Source organism: Cynara cardunculus (genome assembly GCF_001531365.2).
Source record: "Cynara cardunculus var. scolymus isolate 2C chromosome LG 13, CcrdV1, whole genome shotgun sequence".
In the NCBI taxonomy this organism is placed as follows: Eukaryota; Viridiplantae; Streptophyta; class Magnoliopsida; order Asterales; family Asteraceae; genus Cynara; species Cynara cardunculus.
In genome coordinates, this window is record NC_037540.1 from 34,553,788 (window position 1) to 34,572,047 (window position 18,260).

Consider the following 18,260-nt stretch of genomic DNA (forward strand, 5'->3'; position numbering starts at 1 on the left):
GATTAATTCATCTTCATCTATGTGAACATAAGGTGAGTTTAATTTATCAACTTTTCTTATTTGGCAGTTGAAATTTGAAATGTATGGTTCTTATATGGGGATGATGATAAAACTGTTTATGGATGCTATTTGAGCATGATGGTGAGGTTAGGTATAGAACTGTATGGTTCTTTATATGAGTTACTGTTATGAAACTGTTTTGATGTCATTATTGGCAAAATGTTGGTTTTTATCATGATTATATCATGTGACGTGATAAGGGTGTCATAATCAGGAGCTGAATAAATTTGTAATAAGGGTGGTATAATCAGGAGTTGGGTAAATTTGTGGTAAATTTGTAATAAGGGTGGCATAGTCAGGAGTTGGGTTATTTGTAATAAGGGTAGCATAATCAGGAGTTGGATATATTGGGATAAGAGTGGCATAATCAATTTCTGGAAATGATGATATTTTTTATCATGAGCTTTTGTTATCTCATCTTTATGATGCGATGATCATGAGTTATCGCATTTGTGTGATGTGAGGACTTGGGTTGTCGCATCCTATCGATGTGATGAAATGAATTGTTTTATGACCATAGAGGCTTTGATTGGTCTGGTTTCTGGATGGCATTACTTTTAATTATTATTTTGATGAAGTGGAAACTTGTTTTAAAGAAACCAGAGGGGCTCTAATTGATCTTCATGTTTAACCAGAGGGTATCTGGTTGTAATTGGAACTCAAATTCGTTAAGTATTTAACATTTCCATACCCAGAGGCTCTGGTTGACCACAGGGGCTCTGGTTGGTAAGACCAGAGGGCTTTTGGTTGGCCCTTGCTTCTAATTAGCCTTGTTGGCCTTACTTTTGGTTGGTCATCCTCTGGATGGTAAGACCATATGGGCTCCGGTCCTTAAGGACCAGAGGAGCTCTGGTTGGTCTTGCTCTGTATGACGCAATTTTTACCTATGATGTATAACTCTGAAGAATGACTCTTTAGACTTGTTTTTCAGATTTATGAAGATAAACTTAGCTCACCCGAAGTCTGAAGTCTTCTTTTCCAGACTTTGATTCAGACTTTGATACTTATATCATATTGCTTTAATAAAACTTTCATGTTGTTTAGGACAATTTTGGTCCTAACAGTTAGTATTACAATATGGATTTATAAACTTGATTTTGTGATTTTGATTAATAATGAGATATTCAAAGTCCATCAAAACTAATGGGGTTTTTAATCATAAATTGAAGACAATTTCAATCAATTGTTTGATATTTTCATATACAATGTGATTATAACTCCAACCTAATCGTGTCTAACACCAAATCTTAGAGCATCTACGATATGATTTTGGAGAGGTCGTTTAACATAGTCATAGGTTTTTTCATAAGAGGTTTTATACGACCTATTTTTTTGAGGTTTGTATACTTGATCACTTTTAATTTATAGTATTTTATAACAAGAATTGTACTTTAATCAGTTTTACCTGTATAATGTTTTATGTAGCTACAGGTCTAATTATCTTTTTATATCTGAAAATTTCAAATTAGCTATAATTTGTAGCTAATCTGTAATACATTTGTATAGAATTGCTATGGATTATAAACGAACATAGATATATTTAAAAGAACAAAGAAGTAATAATCCATAGCTAACCTGTGGCAAATTTATATAGATTTGTTACGATTTAGCTATGGATCTTGTTATATCTGATATTAAAAAAATCTTGTAGCTCTTTTCTGGAGTTGTTCACGGATGATTACGGCCCGTTAGACCCCCCCTCCCCCAATTAAAAAAGCGGTTTGGAACAATTCTCAAAAAACAGCGAGCCCCAATTGGATCATTGATATTAATGGGCGGAGTACAGTTCATTAAACTCTGATAAGACTCATCAAGGAACAATACAGTTCCTTAAAAGTCGCTATAGCCTAGAGATGGCCAAATGGGCCCGGCCCGGCCCAGGACCGCCGGAGGACCGGGACCGGGACCGACAAAGGACCGGCCCGGGACCGTGACCGGTAAGGACCGGTTATGGGACCGAAAACCGGGACCGGTTGAGGTTTTTGGTAGTTTCGTGGGACCGGGACCGACCGGGACCGGGACCGGTTATGGGACCGACTATGGACCGGCCCGGCCCGGCCCGAAAATTCAATTAATTTTATAAATAAATGTATTTTTAAATAATTTTATAATGTATTTTTATAAGAAAACGTAATTTTAATTATATTAAAACGCATTTTTAAAGTGTATTTGAGTGACCCAATTGTAAATTTTATAATGTATTAAAAATATATATCATTAAAAAAATAAAATAAAAAATCTTATTTTTTTAATGAAGGACCGGTTGGTTGGGACCGGGACCGGGACCGGCGTCCCATAACCGGTTATAAAGTACCTATACCGGTCCTATCATTTTCGACCGGGACCGGGACCGAGACCGGGACCGGTTATGGCCGGTTATGAGAATGGTGAGGACCGATTGGGACCGGCCCGGGACCGGTTTTTGGCCATCTCTACTATAGCCCATCAAATTCAATCAAGTTCCTTGAGAAACACTGAAGTCCATGAAAGCCCAATACAATTCATTATCAACCACTAAGGCCAATATGACCAATCAAGGCAACATACAGTTCAATTATAAAGACGTTGAAACTCACTAAGTCCAAAACAATTCATTATGAGTCACTTTAGCCCATGAAGGCTCATTAAGGTTCATTAAGAGTCATCGAGTCAAATATGAGCCACCAAGGCCATTACAGTTTATTAACAGTCATCGAAGCCGATCAGGGTTTAGTATAGTTCCTTAACAGCCACTGAAGCACATGAAGGCCCAATAGAGTTCATTAACAACAAACAACCTTAATACGACCTATCAAGTTCGAATACATTTCATTAAGAGCCAATGTACCCAGGCACCGTCTTTGCTACCGGATATGAATGTGTGTATCATGTATACATAGTGTACGAATGAATTGTATAGCTTATTGCATGAATGTGTGCATCATGTATATATAGTTTGTACATGTATGTATCATGTGTAATATTACATATATCCACTATATATTGATAGATACATACATAGATACATATATACACATATATAAATATACCCGCTACATATATACATACGTAGATACATCAGTTTATTGTAGAAAAACCAATAAAACCATACCCGTCCAATCCAATTACCTATTCAATGACCATCCAACTACTATCCAGATAATTACGATATATAATTCTTAACATTTTGTTATTATTGTTTTTTTATTTGATATTAACTTAATAAAATATATGAATAATTGATTGAAATAGAGGAACAAATAATTAAAAGTAAATAATAAAAAGGAGGGTTGGATTTGATTAATTAGACTAAATATACGATTAAAGGCGATTAAAATTCAAGAAATTAAAAACCCAAAGAATAGTCCACTTCAAGTAATGAAGCAAATCACTATTATTGACTCCCAAGGTGTAAAATGGTAAAACAAGCTCAACGTTACTATGGTTATCAACGAGCTCCGACAATCTCAACTTTCCCTTAAATAAACATTAACTGAAATAAGCTCCTCAATTAAATATTTATCGTAAATGAGAATTTGAATATGCTCTCGAATTCCCAGGTACATTTAGCTTTACCGAGTGAGGGAAATACCAATTCAAAGCAATAAGCTCATAAATAACTATGGTTTCTAAATAGCTATTTTTCAAGAGAACATCACTGTTAAATTTAATCATAACTCAAATGAAAATGACATTTATATAGAAACTAAGCAAATAAACTTGTTCACAACATCTTACATAGAAATCTTAAATGGAAATGCATCAAAACCTAAAGCTGGCTTTTCTCCAATTTGCCCCTATTGTCAAGCCCTTAATTGCATAAAATGGACCCAGATATTGCAGTTACCATCGAACTCTTAAACGAGTTTAAGGGGAGAAACCGCTCAAGAAATTGAGAAATGCGGCTTTGGTCCCTAAATTTTATGGTCGACGGGTTTAGCGGTGACTTTAGTCCCTTGAGAAGCCACCTGAGGCTCTGGATGCTCTAGATTCCAATAGGAGAGGCAAGTTTCAAAGTAGTTGTTGCCGCCTGCCATCCCGCGTGCGATTCTGGATGATTCTTTGGGATCCTTCCTTTCTTCAAACGGAAGGAACATAGATAGAATTAAACCGATTCCCGAAATGCCCTTTTGGATATTCCTCAATGTCCTAGCTATTCACGGAACATGAGTCTGGAAGAAATCGAAGAATTTCTTGGGAATCCTACAAGATCCGTTCGTTCTTTTTTCTCTGATAAATGGTCAAAACTTCATCTGGATTCGAATCCTACTGAGAGGTCCACTAGAGATCAAAATTGTTGAAGAAACAGAATCCAGTAAGGAGAGAAACCAATTTCTTGGTCTTTTGGGTCTTAAACTTTGCTTTTGGGCATGGACTTCACAAAACAAAAAGATAATTATTTTAGTCACAACTTCAACGTAAAAATGAGATCTTTTGACAAGAAGTTTAGCCATAAAAATTCAACTATCAATCGCATAGGTAAATAACCGATGCATACATATACATACATACATACATACATACATACATACATACATACATACATACATACATACATACATACATACATACATGTATCTAGCGTGGGAATACATGTAGCCATTTGAAGCCTTATAATCCCACAACTAGAAAATTAGGAATAAAATCAGATAAATTCAATAAAACCTTCGAACATTCGAATTATAATCTTAATAGAATCAAATCGTTTTCATCATTTCAGAGAATGGGTTTGTTCTTGCGGAGTTCACCTTTTTTTTAAATAGTTTTTTTATTTTTTGTAGTTTTTGTATGTTTACACTTCTAACTTTAGATTTTACATTTTGTAGATTATCTAACCATACCACTCACAGTTTCACAAATTCATATACGGACTCACAATTAAAACAAAGTTGTAAAATTATCATTTTAAGTTCTATCTTGAATATTTAATCAAAGACTAATTTATAATAATTTTCTATATGATTTTTGTTTTTCTGATATGAATGTAAATTTTTTAATATGATTAGCTTATTGAATAAGATATAGAAAACATATATGTATATAGGGTTGGTTTCCGGTGAGAAGCATAAGAAGGGATCTCCACTCTTGGATGTCCATTGGGATGAGATGCACCAGATTAATCCTCATATCAAACGTGATTCATGGATGAATTTGAGATTTAAGGTGATCAAGGGTCCAGATCTCTTCTTACGTTTCTCACCTTAACTCTCTTTTTCATATGATCTTTCGCCTATGTGTGTGTGTCTATATATAAATATATATATATATATATATATATATATATATATGCATATATATATATAGAGAGAGAGAGAGAGAGAGAGATGAGCGATCAAATGCAAACCACCAAATTCGTACAAACCGTTCAAACCACCCTCATCTGTCGATTTCATTGTTTAATCTTATGAAATTTTTTCATGAAATTATTTAATCTTGTGAAATTGTTTCATATAATACTTTTTTTGTTGAAGTTGTTTCATATATGGTTATGAAATTATTTCATATAATACTTAATGAAATTTTAATGAAGTTGTTTTGTGTAATTCTCTAAAATTAAAATATTGATGATGATAATATCCATGATTAACACCCTCCACAATAAAAATGATTAATCAACCTCTCATAATTATAAAAAAAAAATGAACAAAATAAAAAATTATGATTGGTTGAATGAGGTTTGTACGGTTTGTACAAATAACGTGGTTTGCAAAGTAAACCTTCTCTGTATATATATATATAGGGTTGGGTTCCGATGAAAATGAAAGTTATGTGAGATTAAAAGTGAAAATCAACACTAATATGGTGCACCGAGATGCACTAGATCAATTTCCGTGATAAGCGCAATTCATAGGGTGACGTGAGATTAAAAGTGATTAAGGGTCCAAATCCCATCTTATGATTCTCACCTTAACACCTATTCTCACATGATCCTTCGTCTATATATATAATTTTATATATGGCATCCAAATGAACCAAATTTATCATCTTATGTCAGGCCTTGAAAAATGTCACGTCCTCGTCGTAACATGTAAGGCTTAAGGTTTGACCTCAACATTTGGTTTCTAAGCGGCATCAGAGGGTGACAATCACATTTTGTTTGTATGGTGGTAGTTTTGTCTTTAATCTAATCGGTTTCGTAATATTATATCTATTAATGCAAGTGTCTGCCATTACCGATCAATCTGGATGCAAGAAATGGGTGTAAACCCCGGTGATTTCAATGATGATGATGGAGGCAGCGTGGTAAGTAACCGTTCTTTGTCTTGTTGACGATGATGAAAAGGGTATGTAAGTTCATTTGTTCATTTTCCGTATATAAATACTCGAGACACTTGCTTAGTTACTTATATAAGTTTGCAGTGGCGGATGTAAAGCATTGGTGATGGGGGCACTTGCCCCCAACAAAATTTCTTTGTGCAGGCTAAATTTTTTGAAACCACTTGAAATATTTCAATATTAATTATTTAGGCCCCCAACTATTGAAAACTAATCTCCACTCACTCTCTCAATTTTCCATATCTTTTTTACTATGTTTCTTACAATTTGGTTTAATGTCACATATCAACATTTGCTTTCTTACAAATCGGTTTAGTGGTTTCTTCATCTAGTTATCCGATCCATTTATGAAGCAATCGAATTTTGTATTAATGTGTATTGCCTTTACTTACTTTCACTTTAACTGAAGTAGTAAAATATTAAATAGTAGTATAACTGAAACCAAGTAAAACAAGTTATCTTTATTCGATTAACCGAATTGTTTAAGCCGAACAACGAATAACCTGAAACCGTCTTAGTTATGATGCGCTGTTCGGTTTGGAATTTTTTTACACCCTTGAATGTGCCCCCAATCACAAAAATTTCTAGATCCGCCACTGTAAGTTTGTAAATACCATTATCAGGTTCTGCTTATGTTTTCAATTTGTATCCGTTGATTTGCAGTCTCCAAATGCACGTACTCGAGCAGTTGCTCATGCAAAAGCTAGATCGAAGCGGAACCACAGGGTCCAATACGAATTTCAACTCTAGTTTGGTGTCATCATATTAGCGTCATGTTTGGCAACCATAGGCTAGCTTGTTGATAAGCCCGTTTGGTAAGCTATAAACAAGTTTTTGTAAATGCTACTTCAGATAACAGTTCAATAAGCTCAGGGTTTTTTTTAATTTTTTCAATCATGCCCCTTATATTTTACATAAACGACCAAAATCCCAATGGTGTTTAGATCATTTTACGATATCATCTAGCTTATCGTATTACCGATCAGAATGCTCAAAACATGGAAAACAAGGCATATCTGTATGAGCTTAACCAGACAACTTATTTGGTCATCTATACATGACTGTTTGGAAGTGAGGGTTTTATGCACAAGGCAAAGTTTTTTCCAAACATGTCCCTCCCGATTAGAAAAACGCTCGTTATATAGCTGAAGCATATGGTTTTCCCACTTTTCTTTCTTGGCAACATTTTCCATGGAAATGAAATGTTGATGTATGGCATTGCCACTTTTGGAGAGAACATCTGAAAATGAATTAAGAACATAAACTTTTGGTGTCTGATTCTGAGTTCAAAATTTTATGTTCGAAAAGCCCCTATGGCTGCTATTGGTTTCCGGGTTCAAAGCAATAAGAAGGTCATGATTGTTCGTCACCTTCTTTATGTAGAAAGGCACGGAGAAAGCCTCGAGGCCGTAATTTGAGCTGACAAACGTAAGTAGACTCGACCTCGATTATCTTATTTGGGATCAAAATGATGATAGTTTTGAAATGAGCATTTTTTTTTCTAAGGTTTTGTTTGTTTGAGTCATTTCCCATTCTTGTTTTGTGGTTCTCATTTGGAATGAGAAGGGACCTGTAGGTTATTGTGCTCAAAAACTCGGCTAACCCGACCAACCCGATCAACCCAACCCAACCCAATGCGAAATAACTCAACCCGATGTCTAATCGAGTTGTAAAATTTTCAAACCGTAGGTATCGGGTTGATATTGGGTTACTATTAGTTGAACCCAACCCAACCCGATGAACCCGATATCCTTTTATTTATTGGATTTAATATGATTGTTAAATTTATATTAATATATACATTAGACAATTACACCATCATGTACACTCTTCATATACACATATTTACCATCTATTCACATCTCTATATAGCTCATTCGTATGTATGTTCAGTAATTGTGAACATATATATGTAGATTGAGAAAATTAACTGAATGTTATATACGTAAAAAGTATGGATAAGTTGTATTAAATGGTTGATGATGAAAAAGAAATTATGAGTAGAAAAATAACATATTTAAGGTTAGAAAAATATCTTAATGTACCAAAGTATCAACCTGACCAACTCGACCAACCCGTACGGTTTGGTTTGGGTTGGGTTGCACTTTGGTTTGGGTTGGGTTGGATTAAGATTTTTCAAACCGCAAACATTGGGTTGGGTTGTTCAAAGGTCTTCAACCCAACCCATGAGCACCCCTACCTGTAGGTAGTTTGGATAGAAACAAGTTAAGGGGTTGTTTGTTTATCTCTTAATAGTTTTATTAAGAGGCAACCTCTGAATCATTAAGAGGTGAATCTTGTTTGTTAAAAAAAAAGTCTCTCTTTTAATTGTTCTAAAATCCTCTAAATGATTTTGCATATTGGGCCTTCCTTAACCATTAAGCGTCATAATTTCATTGTAAACAATTATATTTCATTTTGCACTATATCATAAAAGTCTCTTAATCATTATGCATCAAACCATTCAACAATTATCAAACAGTCACTTAGATGGTTTGAGGAATGTGTGTTTCCTTCCTTTTTATGTGATTCAAGTTTACTATTTACTAGTCCTTATTCTCTTTCTTTTTTCTCACATTTTTTGCACAAGTTTGGGTTCTTTAGGGAAACAACAGCTCTACTTTTTGTGGTGGAGGACAAGTATGTGTATATCTTAACCCTCCCAAAGCTTGCTACCAAGTGAGATATACCGAGTTCATTTGGTTTGATTTGGTTTTTATTTGGTGTGAGAAGGGAACTGTTTTTGTGATTGATGGCAACATTTAATGTATGGACTACTATAAATACCAGAGTGTGCTTCCCATGCAACGTACGTGAGTTATGTGTGAAATACGCCTTCAAGAGAGAAATCTCGATAACACTTTCAACGGCCTAAAGATTTTCATGTGATAATCTTCTTCAAAGTCTCTGTAAGCGTTCTTAGAATAATCTTTCTGCTCTCATTTGTCAATTCAAAGAGGTTGTTAGCATAGATTTATTTTTTCCTTTTCCGCAATAATTTGTAATTATTTGATTGAGTATAATATTTTTGACCAACAAGAGTTAGGTGACCTTTTTTTGGCAGAATGTTTTTGGATGAAATGAATTTGTCAAAAGAATTTGACTTTGAATGAATTGAAATAAAATTTTATTAAGTTTGGCACATGTTTGGTTGACAGACATTGTAATAGAATTTGTTAAATAAATTGGAATATGTTTATTTAGTTAACAAAAATGTAGCTTTAGAATTGTAATGAAATATTGATAAATGACCATAATACACTTTTTTGAATTTTTCTTAACCAAAAAAACATTTTAATAAAATAATCATTTAATGAGTAAAACAATATAACGTTAGGGTTAAAGGGTAAATTTGGGATTTTGAAATTATAACATTTCATTCCATCAAAATATCAGCATATTGCTAAGAAATGTTCAAAACCCTTATTTGTGGAATTCATTGGATTTTGAAGATTCTTTCCCTCAAACAGTATGAATCATAAATGAAATTTGGTCAAAAGAATTCAACATCCCAATTCCATCATATATTCTTCAAAATTATGTGAATCAAACGTCACTGATAACCGTTTTAAAATTATATTCAACACGTTCAACAATTCTCGTTAGTCATTCATCAATCATCCCTTTCGGGACCAACAATAAGTAACCTACAAGGTTTGTTGAGGTTACTTATGACCTTTTTTCTAAGTGTCAAATCGATTATGAATCATTCACATCATTATAGGGACCAATTTCGTCATGATTGATATTTGCTTTTATTCGTCATTATTTTCACCTAACTTTGAGCATTTGAAAGTACCAAGCATACTTGGAAATTTACGATTTGTTTTTCGGATTAAATTTAAATTTCTAACTCGACTTCTTTGAATTTTGTAGAAAACTCAAAATCAAAGCTATGTGATAACATTTATTTTGTCTAAGAAGGGTATTTTAGGAAATTTCTTATTAGCAATGCTCCAAATCACCATATACATATAAAAAGACAGAGAATTTAAGGTGTACTGTGAAAGTTTCGGTCATCCCTGATCTCCTTTCAAGTCGAGTTATACTCATGAAACGGGCTCATAACCATCCGAAAGGTACCAAACTTGCACACTGATCTCCGACATGGCTCCATTATGGACCACAAATATCTCCGTCATTTCCAATTGGTCATGATAAACTACTTACGACTGAAATCAACCACCATTTCTCACAATTTGCGTGCTATAAACACTTAAAATAGATTCATACCTTAAATTTGGTCCTAAAGTTTAAACCCTGACAAGAACAAGTTTATAATTTCTTGACCATGCTCAATACAACTGAAATTGATGGTGGTGTGTTCTTCCTGTTGGTATCGCTTCTATTTTAAATACAAAAATTCCTACTAAAATATTTTGGGGTTGTTATTGGGTTCGAGTAAGAGTCACCACCTTCACTTACCTTGTTGAATAAGACTGCTGATGAACATCATCATCTCTGACTAGTAAGCGTTGATTCGTTAAGAGTCATCACCTTCATTTATTTGAAAGATTATTGGTCAATACATAAAACGGTATTATAAGATTGTTGATAGTATCATTATCTTTAACTGGATAAGCATCTCTTGCTCAATAAAAACAGTAAATTTTGAATTATGAAAAAAAAAAATAAAGTAAGTAAATAATTATTTGTTAAATTGTGACGTAAACGGGATTTGCGGAAGGTCGACAATCGTCTAAACCCTTTAAGATAATGAGCCTTACAACGAGATGCTCGGAGAATTAAGAGAAAACTGTTAAAACTAGGAATAAAACTCTGAAAAAAGACTTAATTTATTAATCTATAATTTAAAAAACGATAAAAAATTAAATCCTATTTATAGACTAAACTAATTAAGAGATAACTAAGAAACTAAGGGGTTATTTATCAAATATTTACCCGGTAAGTGTTTATCAATAAAATTTAACATTATTATTTACATATTGGGTTAGATTTTAGACCACCAAAACGGCATTGCATGCAACAATTTACCCGGTAAGTGCTTACCATAATAAGAGTCGTCGCCCTCACTTACCGGGTAAGACTCTTGGTCATTGTCTCGCTTTTACCGGGCATGATTCTTGGTCTTTACCATATTAATCCTGTGAGGTAACATGACTTGGTAAGCGCTTACCCGAGTAAGAGTTTGGTAAATGGCCCCTAAATTCAAATCTAATCCTAATCATGAATCAACTATAAAATTAATTAATAAAATCAACTAATAGCAATAATTCTAATCTAATTATAAAGCTAATAATCCAAAAGAAAAGGAAGTCGAGGGAAACGGAGGTGGACCCATTGAGAGGCGCTGGCGGATAGCTGCGTGAGAACCCGTGGTAGCTTCTGTCCCCAGATCCCTTTCACGGTGCGGATTTAGCTGCGAGTTGTACTGCCTGGAAACCTGCGGAAACTTTTGTTTGGTCTTTCTCTCGGTTTTGATTTGTTCTCGATTTTACTAGCTAGTGTATATATGTCAAAGTGCAAAAAGCTATCTTCAACCAAACTATTAACACTTGGAGTATTTCATTTTAACCATTTTGATTAATGAACTTTCATTTTATAACTTAATTATATTTTTGTTAGTTCACAAAGTCTTATAATTAGTTACAACATTTAACTAATCTATATTATATTATAAAACATTTGACAAAAACTCTTAAAAACCATTTTTTATGCATAAAGTATTGTTTATTAATGCATATTACTTAAAACTCAATATTGCAAGTAGATTGTATGTAAGTATAACTTATTAATGTTCCATATCCGAATTCGTGTAACTAACTGCAGATAAATATAATCAAATACATGATAAAGATATAATACTTAATTATTATATTTATAAAATGTTATATTATTAAACCAAAAATAAATTATTTCGTTATTAAACTTAAATTAAATTATAATAAAAAATAAATTAAAGAAATTACATAAAAAATGAGAACTTTTAAATAATTGATCTTATATTAACGTTGATATATTTTTTTTCAAATTTATATTTTATTCMAAAATAAAATTATTATTGTTTTCTTAAAAACACATAAAATCGTATTATAACATCGACAGAGACAAATAATAAAATATAACATTAAAATCGAAATATGTTTCATTGCATTGCACAAATACTCTTCTAGTTATATTTTAATAAGTTTTAAATTACTTAAATTTTTATAATATTGTTTATGTCGATATTAGTTTTATCATAAATACTAAAATAACATTTATTTTAATTCATATAAATCATTATTTAAATATAAATTAACTAATGTAAAACATTTTGGTATTAAAATGTGATGCATATAATTTAGTATAATCATATCTCAATAATATATTCTTACAATAAAAATAGCCTTTTAAAATATCAGCAATTATGTTTAGGTAAAAACTAAAACATTGATTATCCATAACTCTAATTGTCCTATATAAAACTCTGTCTTTAGCGACATCAATGTAAGGGGATATTTTTTTAGCTCGCTTAACGGTTAAAGCTAGCAAAAGGGTCGAGATCGAACCCTGGACGTGCCTCAACATGATAACCTTCACATATAGTTCTTATAGAAAGAAATACCATTGTTTCTAGTACAGAAGTTTCGTGGGGCCCTTCCTTCACCACCCCCATGTGGATAGTCTACAAGATTCATAACTACCCCTCTTACTACAAGACGCTTACCTAGCTAACGTTTTTTTTTTTTTTTTGCTAAATCCAATCTCCTGGTCCTTGCGGAAAGGAAAAAGAATTTCACGCTTTTCCCAGTCAAACAAGTGGAGAATGTTGGGATGAACCAGGAAAGTATGGGTAGAGTCAGATCTAAACGTTGACTAGGTATGGATTCCATATAAAACTGGTCAGAATTACTGGTAGTTAACCTTTTCTTCAAAATATTTTGATGAAATTTCAATTTATTTATCATGTACATGTTAATCTATATTATATTATAAAACATTGACAAAGACTCTTAAAAACCAATTTTTATGTATGAAGTACTGTATATTGATGCATATTACTTAAAATTTAAGATTACAAGTAAATTATGCATAAGTACAACTTATTAAAGCTTCATGTTTGAATTCGTATAAGTAACTACGGATAAACATAATCAAATAGAAAATAAACATCTCATTTTAAAATATAAAAAATCTATAATATAATTAGGATAATTATCAAGTTCAAACAAAATAAATAATTATTATATTTATAAGAAAATTATATTATTAAACTAAATATAAATTAATTTATTATTGAACTTGAATTCAATTATAATAATTAAAAATTAAATTAAAAAATTACACAAAAAATAAGAATTTTAAATAGTTTATTTGATACTAATATCGATATATTTTTGTCATTTTTTAATGATGTTTTCAAATATTTTATTCAAAAATAAAAACATCATCGTTTTTTTCAAAATCACATAAGACCATACTATAATATCGACTGAAATAAAAAATAAAATAAAATATTAAAATCAAAAATATATCTTGCTACATTATACAAATAGAGTTCTAATATATGTTAATATAAGTAATGATCTAGTTTGGATTCCTACGATGATTTGAAAATATATCCAACACTCACACCAAACTCCAAATAAACCAAACACCACAATCTTTAAAAATCTGTCCTTCCACTTAAAGCAACATTATACCCAATTTCCAATCATTATAAAGTTGACTATATTTTCAAATCTATTCTATTTTATTTTAACTTGTACTTTTATATACATTTTTATTTTATTTTATTTTATTTTTCATAAAATTAATAATTTTATTTATATTATATTATAAAACATTTGATAAAAATTTTTAAAAATCATTTTTTGTGTATGAAGTATTGTTTATTAAAAATTCAAGATTACAAGTAAACTGTAAGTGCAACTTATTAAAGTTTCATGTTTGAATTCGTGTAACTAACTTTAGATAAACATAATCAAATATAGGATAAATGTTTCATTTTAAATAAAAAAACTAAAATATAATTAGGATAATCATTGAGTTCTAACGAAATATTATTATCTTTATAAAAAAATTATATTATTAAGCCAAAAATTAAAAAAAGAAATTAAAAAATACACAAAAAAAAAGAAATTTTAAATAGTTAGTTTGATATTAATATCAATATTTTATATGATATCTTCATATTTATATTTTATTCAAAAATAAAAACATTATCTCTTTCTCAAAACCACATAAAACCGTATTATAACATCGACTAAGACAAAAAAACGAAACACTAAAATCTAGATGTATCTCGCTACATTATGCGAGTATCTTTCTACTAAATTTGTAATGCATATTTCATTTATTTTATAAAATTTTATTTCATTTTATTACTTTTTCCCATTATTAATATCTAATGCTAACATAATGTTATGAAACATATATTTTTTTTAATATTAAAATATGTATTTATTTTAAAAATATATTTTTATACATTTTATCTTTTTTTTAATAAAGAAAAGAGTTAAATGTGCAAGGACCCCTCCATTTTGATTCAAAATTTAAACCCTTCCCCACACACCATTTCCCTTTTATCTTCCCCCCTCACAATCCACCTCTTCACCTTCCAAATTCAAGCAATCGTAATCGGAAATGGCTGCCGCCAGATTCATCAAATGTGTTACCGTCGGCGACGGTGCCGTCGGAAAAACTTGCATGCTCATCTCCTACACCAGCAATACCTTCCCCACCGTATGATCTCATAATCTCTGATTCATTACAAGCATTTACTAAATTATACTGTAAAAGTTTCATCGGAGTTCGATTTCTCTTTTCTGTGTAGGATTATGTGCCTACGGTGTTTGATAACTTCAGTGCGAACGTGGTGGTCGGTGAGAGCACTGTTAATCTCGGCCTTTGGGATACTGCAGGTAACTAACTCTTCTCGTATTTTTGCTACTTTTTTAACAAATTATATCACCGATTTGATGCAAAACAGTTGAATGATTTCAATTCTTCAAATTTTTTACGATATACAATGGAAATCGAACATAAGATCTGATGTTAGGGCTGTATGATCTGTTGCTTTGTTTCACAAGAACGATGCCAAAAAGCGATCAGTATCTGAATCATTTTTTTTTTGTTTTTTTTTTGTCACAATTCATACGATCTAAGACAACATTGTTCTCCATATGATCATAATCTGTAAAAATATCACCATAATTTTTTAGGCTTTACACATTGTTGTTTCTTTGTAACGAAAATGCAAGTAAGGATGATGATTCACTAGTAAATTAGTGTAGAAAAGCTATAAATTCATCTGAAAATACGAACTGACTAATGAAATTCGTGTTTAACGTGAATGTTAGAATATGAGATTTTAATGCATATTATTGAATTAAGAACTTAATGTTGAAATGTAAAACAGGTCAGGAGGATTATAACAGACTGAGGCCATTGAGTTACAGGGGAGCAGATGTCTTTTTATTGGCTTTTTCACTTATTAGCAGACCCAGCTATGAAAACATCTCCAAGAAGGTTTACTCATACTCATACCCCTTGTATATCACGCAATTATACTTGTATTTTTTTTTAATCAAAAGCTTGCTATACATATTTTAAGCAAATTTTTAATGTTAGTTTACTTTTTTATTTGCTATAAATTACTCTGTTCGGCGTTTCGTCCCAAAATAAGTCTTTATATTTTATAATAAAATTTGCATACAGTTTAAACATGCATAATTATTACAACTTTTATTTTAGTTAATCAAATGATAACTTTAACTTTAATTAATTTACCTCACACTTTACAACTCTTAAATATTTGTGTATTAATTAACAGTAAATTTGAGAATTTAGTTATTTACTTTTTAAACTAGACATTTATTTTGAGATAAATATAAATATTTATTGTGAGATGAAGTGGAAGTATTATTTTCTTTTATATGGAATAAATTGCATAATGTATTTTGTGTTTTTTGTTATTTTTGGTAACCAATTTTTAGAATCTTCTTTGTTTTTGCTCATAGTTTGGACCCGAAAGTTGGTTGCAAGATTCTTTAGCTGAAAAGTTTTAAAGTTGGTTTTTCAAAACAAGAATATGGTTTTGTGTTAATGTAGTTTTACTCTTATTTTGTATTTATAATGACATTTTAAGCTTTTGATTAATGATTAAAATATTTTTATTAAATTACTATAAGCGTATTTGTGCAATGTAATGAGATACATCTCGATTTTAGTATTCCATTTTATAATACAGTTTTGTATGGTTTTGGAAAAATGATAATGTTTTTATATTTAAATAAAATATAAATGTGAAGACCATAAAATTTTCTATTGGTATCAAATTAACAATTTAAAAATTCTTGTTTTTTGTAGTTAATTTTTTTAGTATAATTTAATTTAGGTTTAATAACGACGTAAATTATTATAATTTTTAGTTTAATCTTTTTATTATAATTTAATTTGAGTTTAATAACTAATTAATTTATTTTAAGTTTGATAATATATTTTTTGTTATTAATTATATTTATTAATTAGTTATATGAATTCAAACATATAATTTTAGAAAGTTGTATTTATGCACCATTTACTTGTGATTTTGAATTTTAAGTAATATGGATCAGTAAATAATATTTGATGCATTAAAAATGATTTTTAAAAGCTTTATGCAAATGCTTTATAACATAACAAGAAGGGTACTCACACAATTACTCGTAATCTTGAATTTTAAGTAATATGTATCAATAAACAGTACTTCATGCACAAAAAATAGTTTTTAAGAATTTTTATCAAATGTTTTATAATATAGTATAGATATGTTGAATTAAATGTTGTATTTTTGTTGATAGTGGATCTCGGAGCTGAGACACTATGCTCCAACCGTGCCGATTGTGTTGGTGGGAACCAAACTAGGTAACATTCTCAAACATTTGCTTTAAAATTGATAAGTTTTAAGGGATTTTATAAAATTATTATTTTTTCTTATGGATCTTGTTTATCTGATCTAAAGATAGTGGAATGATCATATCATTTAGATTATATTGGATTGGATAAGGGTTAAAAACGAACATTATCCATTTCAAATTAAGATATTTCTTGTTCATTCTTTAAATTAAGACAGTTTTAATATTTAGAATGTGTTTTTAAAATAATTATTGCAACTTGAACATCAAAACGGATGCTTAAAGATAAAGATACTTGCATAATTAAAATTTATCTCAATATTTAAATTGATTTGTCAACAACTCATTACTTATTTCTTGAATCTGATTATTTCAATTCCAAGTAATAATAAAATACTCATATAATCAACAGTTATCAAACACTCAGTTTAAATTTACTGATGATGTTTCTTTTTTTGCCTTTTGGAATCCATCAGATTTACGCGAAGACAAGCAATACTTGAGTGACCATCCAAATGTGACACCCATCACAACTTCTCAGGTAAGCCCATCAACTTTCATAGCCAGTAATAAAATCTAGAAAAGTTTTCCGAATATATGACGTTTAAAAACATCGGTTTTGACCATGATTTTTTTTTCGGATCTTGCATTAAATAGTTGTAACATATTATTATAGTAATGATGATCTATTAAAACACAATTTTTACAGGGGGAAGAACTGAAGAAAGCTATCGGTGCAGCTGTATACTTAGAGTGTAGCTCCAAGACTCAACAGGTTTGGAAAATTTTCATCCGTATATTCAACATATTCCTATCAAACTTCATGAAATTGGATTTAATATTTTATAATCTATACTTTTATAATCAGAATGTTAAGGGGGTGTTTGATGCTGCAATAAGAGTAGTTTTACAACCTCCAAAATTGAAGAAAAGGCGAAGCAAACAACGACTGTGTGTCTATCTTTAGACCTGGTTCTTGTGCATTTACATGTATAATGGTTTTTTTATGTGTAACGTCTATTCGTTTTTTTTCTTTCTATTTGTTTCCTCATTTAGAACTTTAATGGTTTAATGAAATCCAAAGATATCAAACGGGGTTCCTTG

The 18,260-nt window shown here is 30.8% G+C and overlaps 1 protein-coding gene across 1 annotated transcript; it reads left to right on the top strand.

Moving 5' to 3' along the window:
- The first annotated feature begins 14,856 nt into the window (after positions 1-14,856).
- Positions 14,857-18,260, top strand: LOC112524633 (rac-like GTP-binding protein RAC2). Its single transcript, XM_025134553.1, has 7 exons — positions 14,857-15,003; positions 15,095-15,182; positions 15,680-15,789; positions 17,103-17,166; positions 17,633-17,697; positions 17,866-17,931; positions 18,025-18,260. Exons 1-7 carry the CDS (start codon positions 14,905-14,907, stop codon positions 18,121-18,123), a joined length of 591 nt encoding a protein of 196 aa, XP_024990321.1. The 5' UTR covers positions 14,857-14,904; the 3' UTR covers positions 18,124-18,260.

Coding starts and splice junctions, on each gene's coding strand:
- LOC112524633 (XM_025134553.1), top strand. CDS start 14,905: ATGGCTGCCGCCAGATTCATCAAATGTGTTACCGTCGGCGACGGTGCC. Junction 15,004..15,094: donor CCAGCAATACCTTCCCCACC/GTATGATCTCAT, acceptor TTTTCTGTGTAG/GATTATGTGCCTACGGTGTT. Junction 17,932..18,024: donor GTAGCTCCAAGACTCAACAG/GTTTGGAAAATT, acceptor TTTTATAATCAG/AATGTTAAGGGGGTGTTTGA.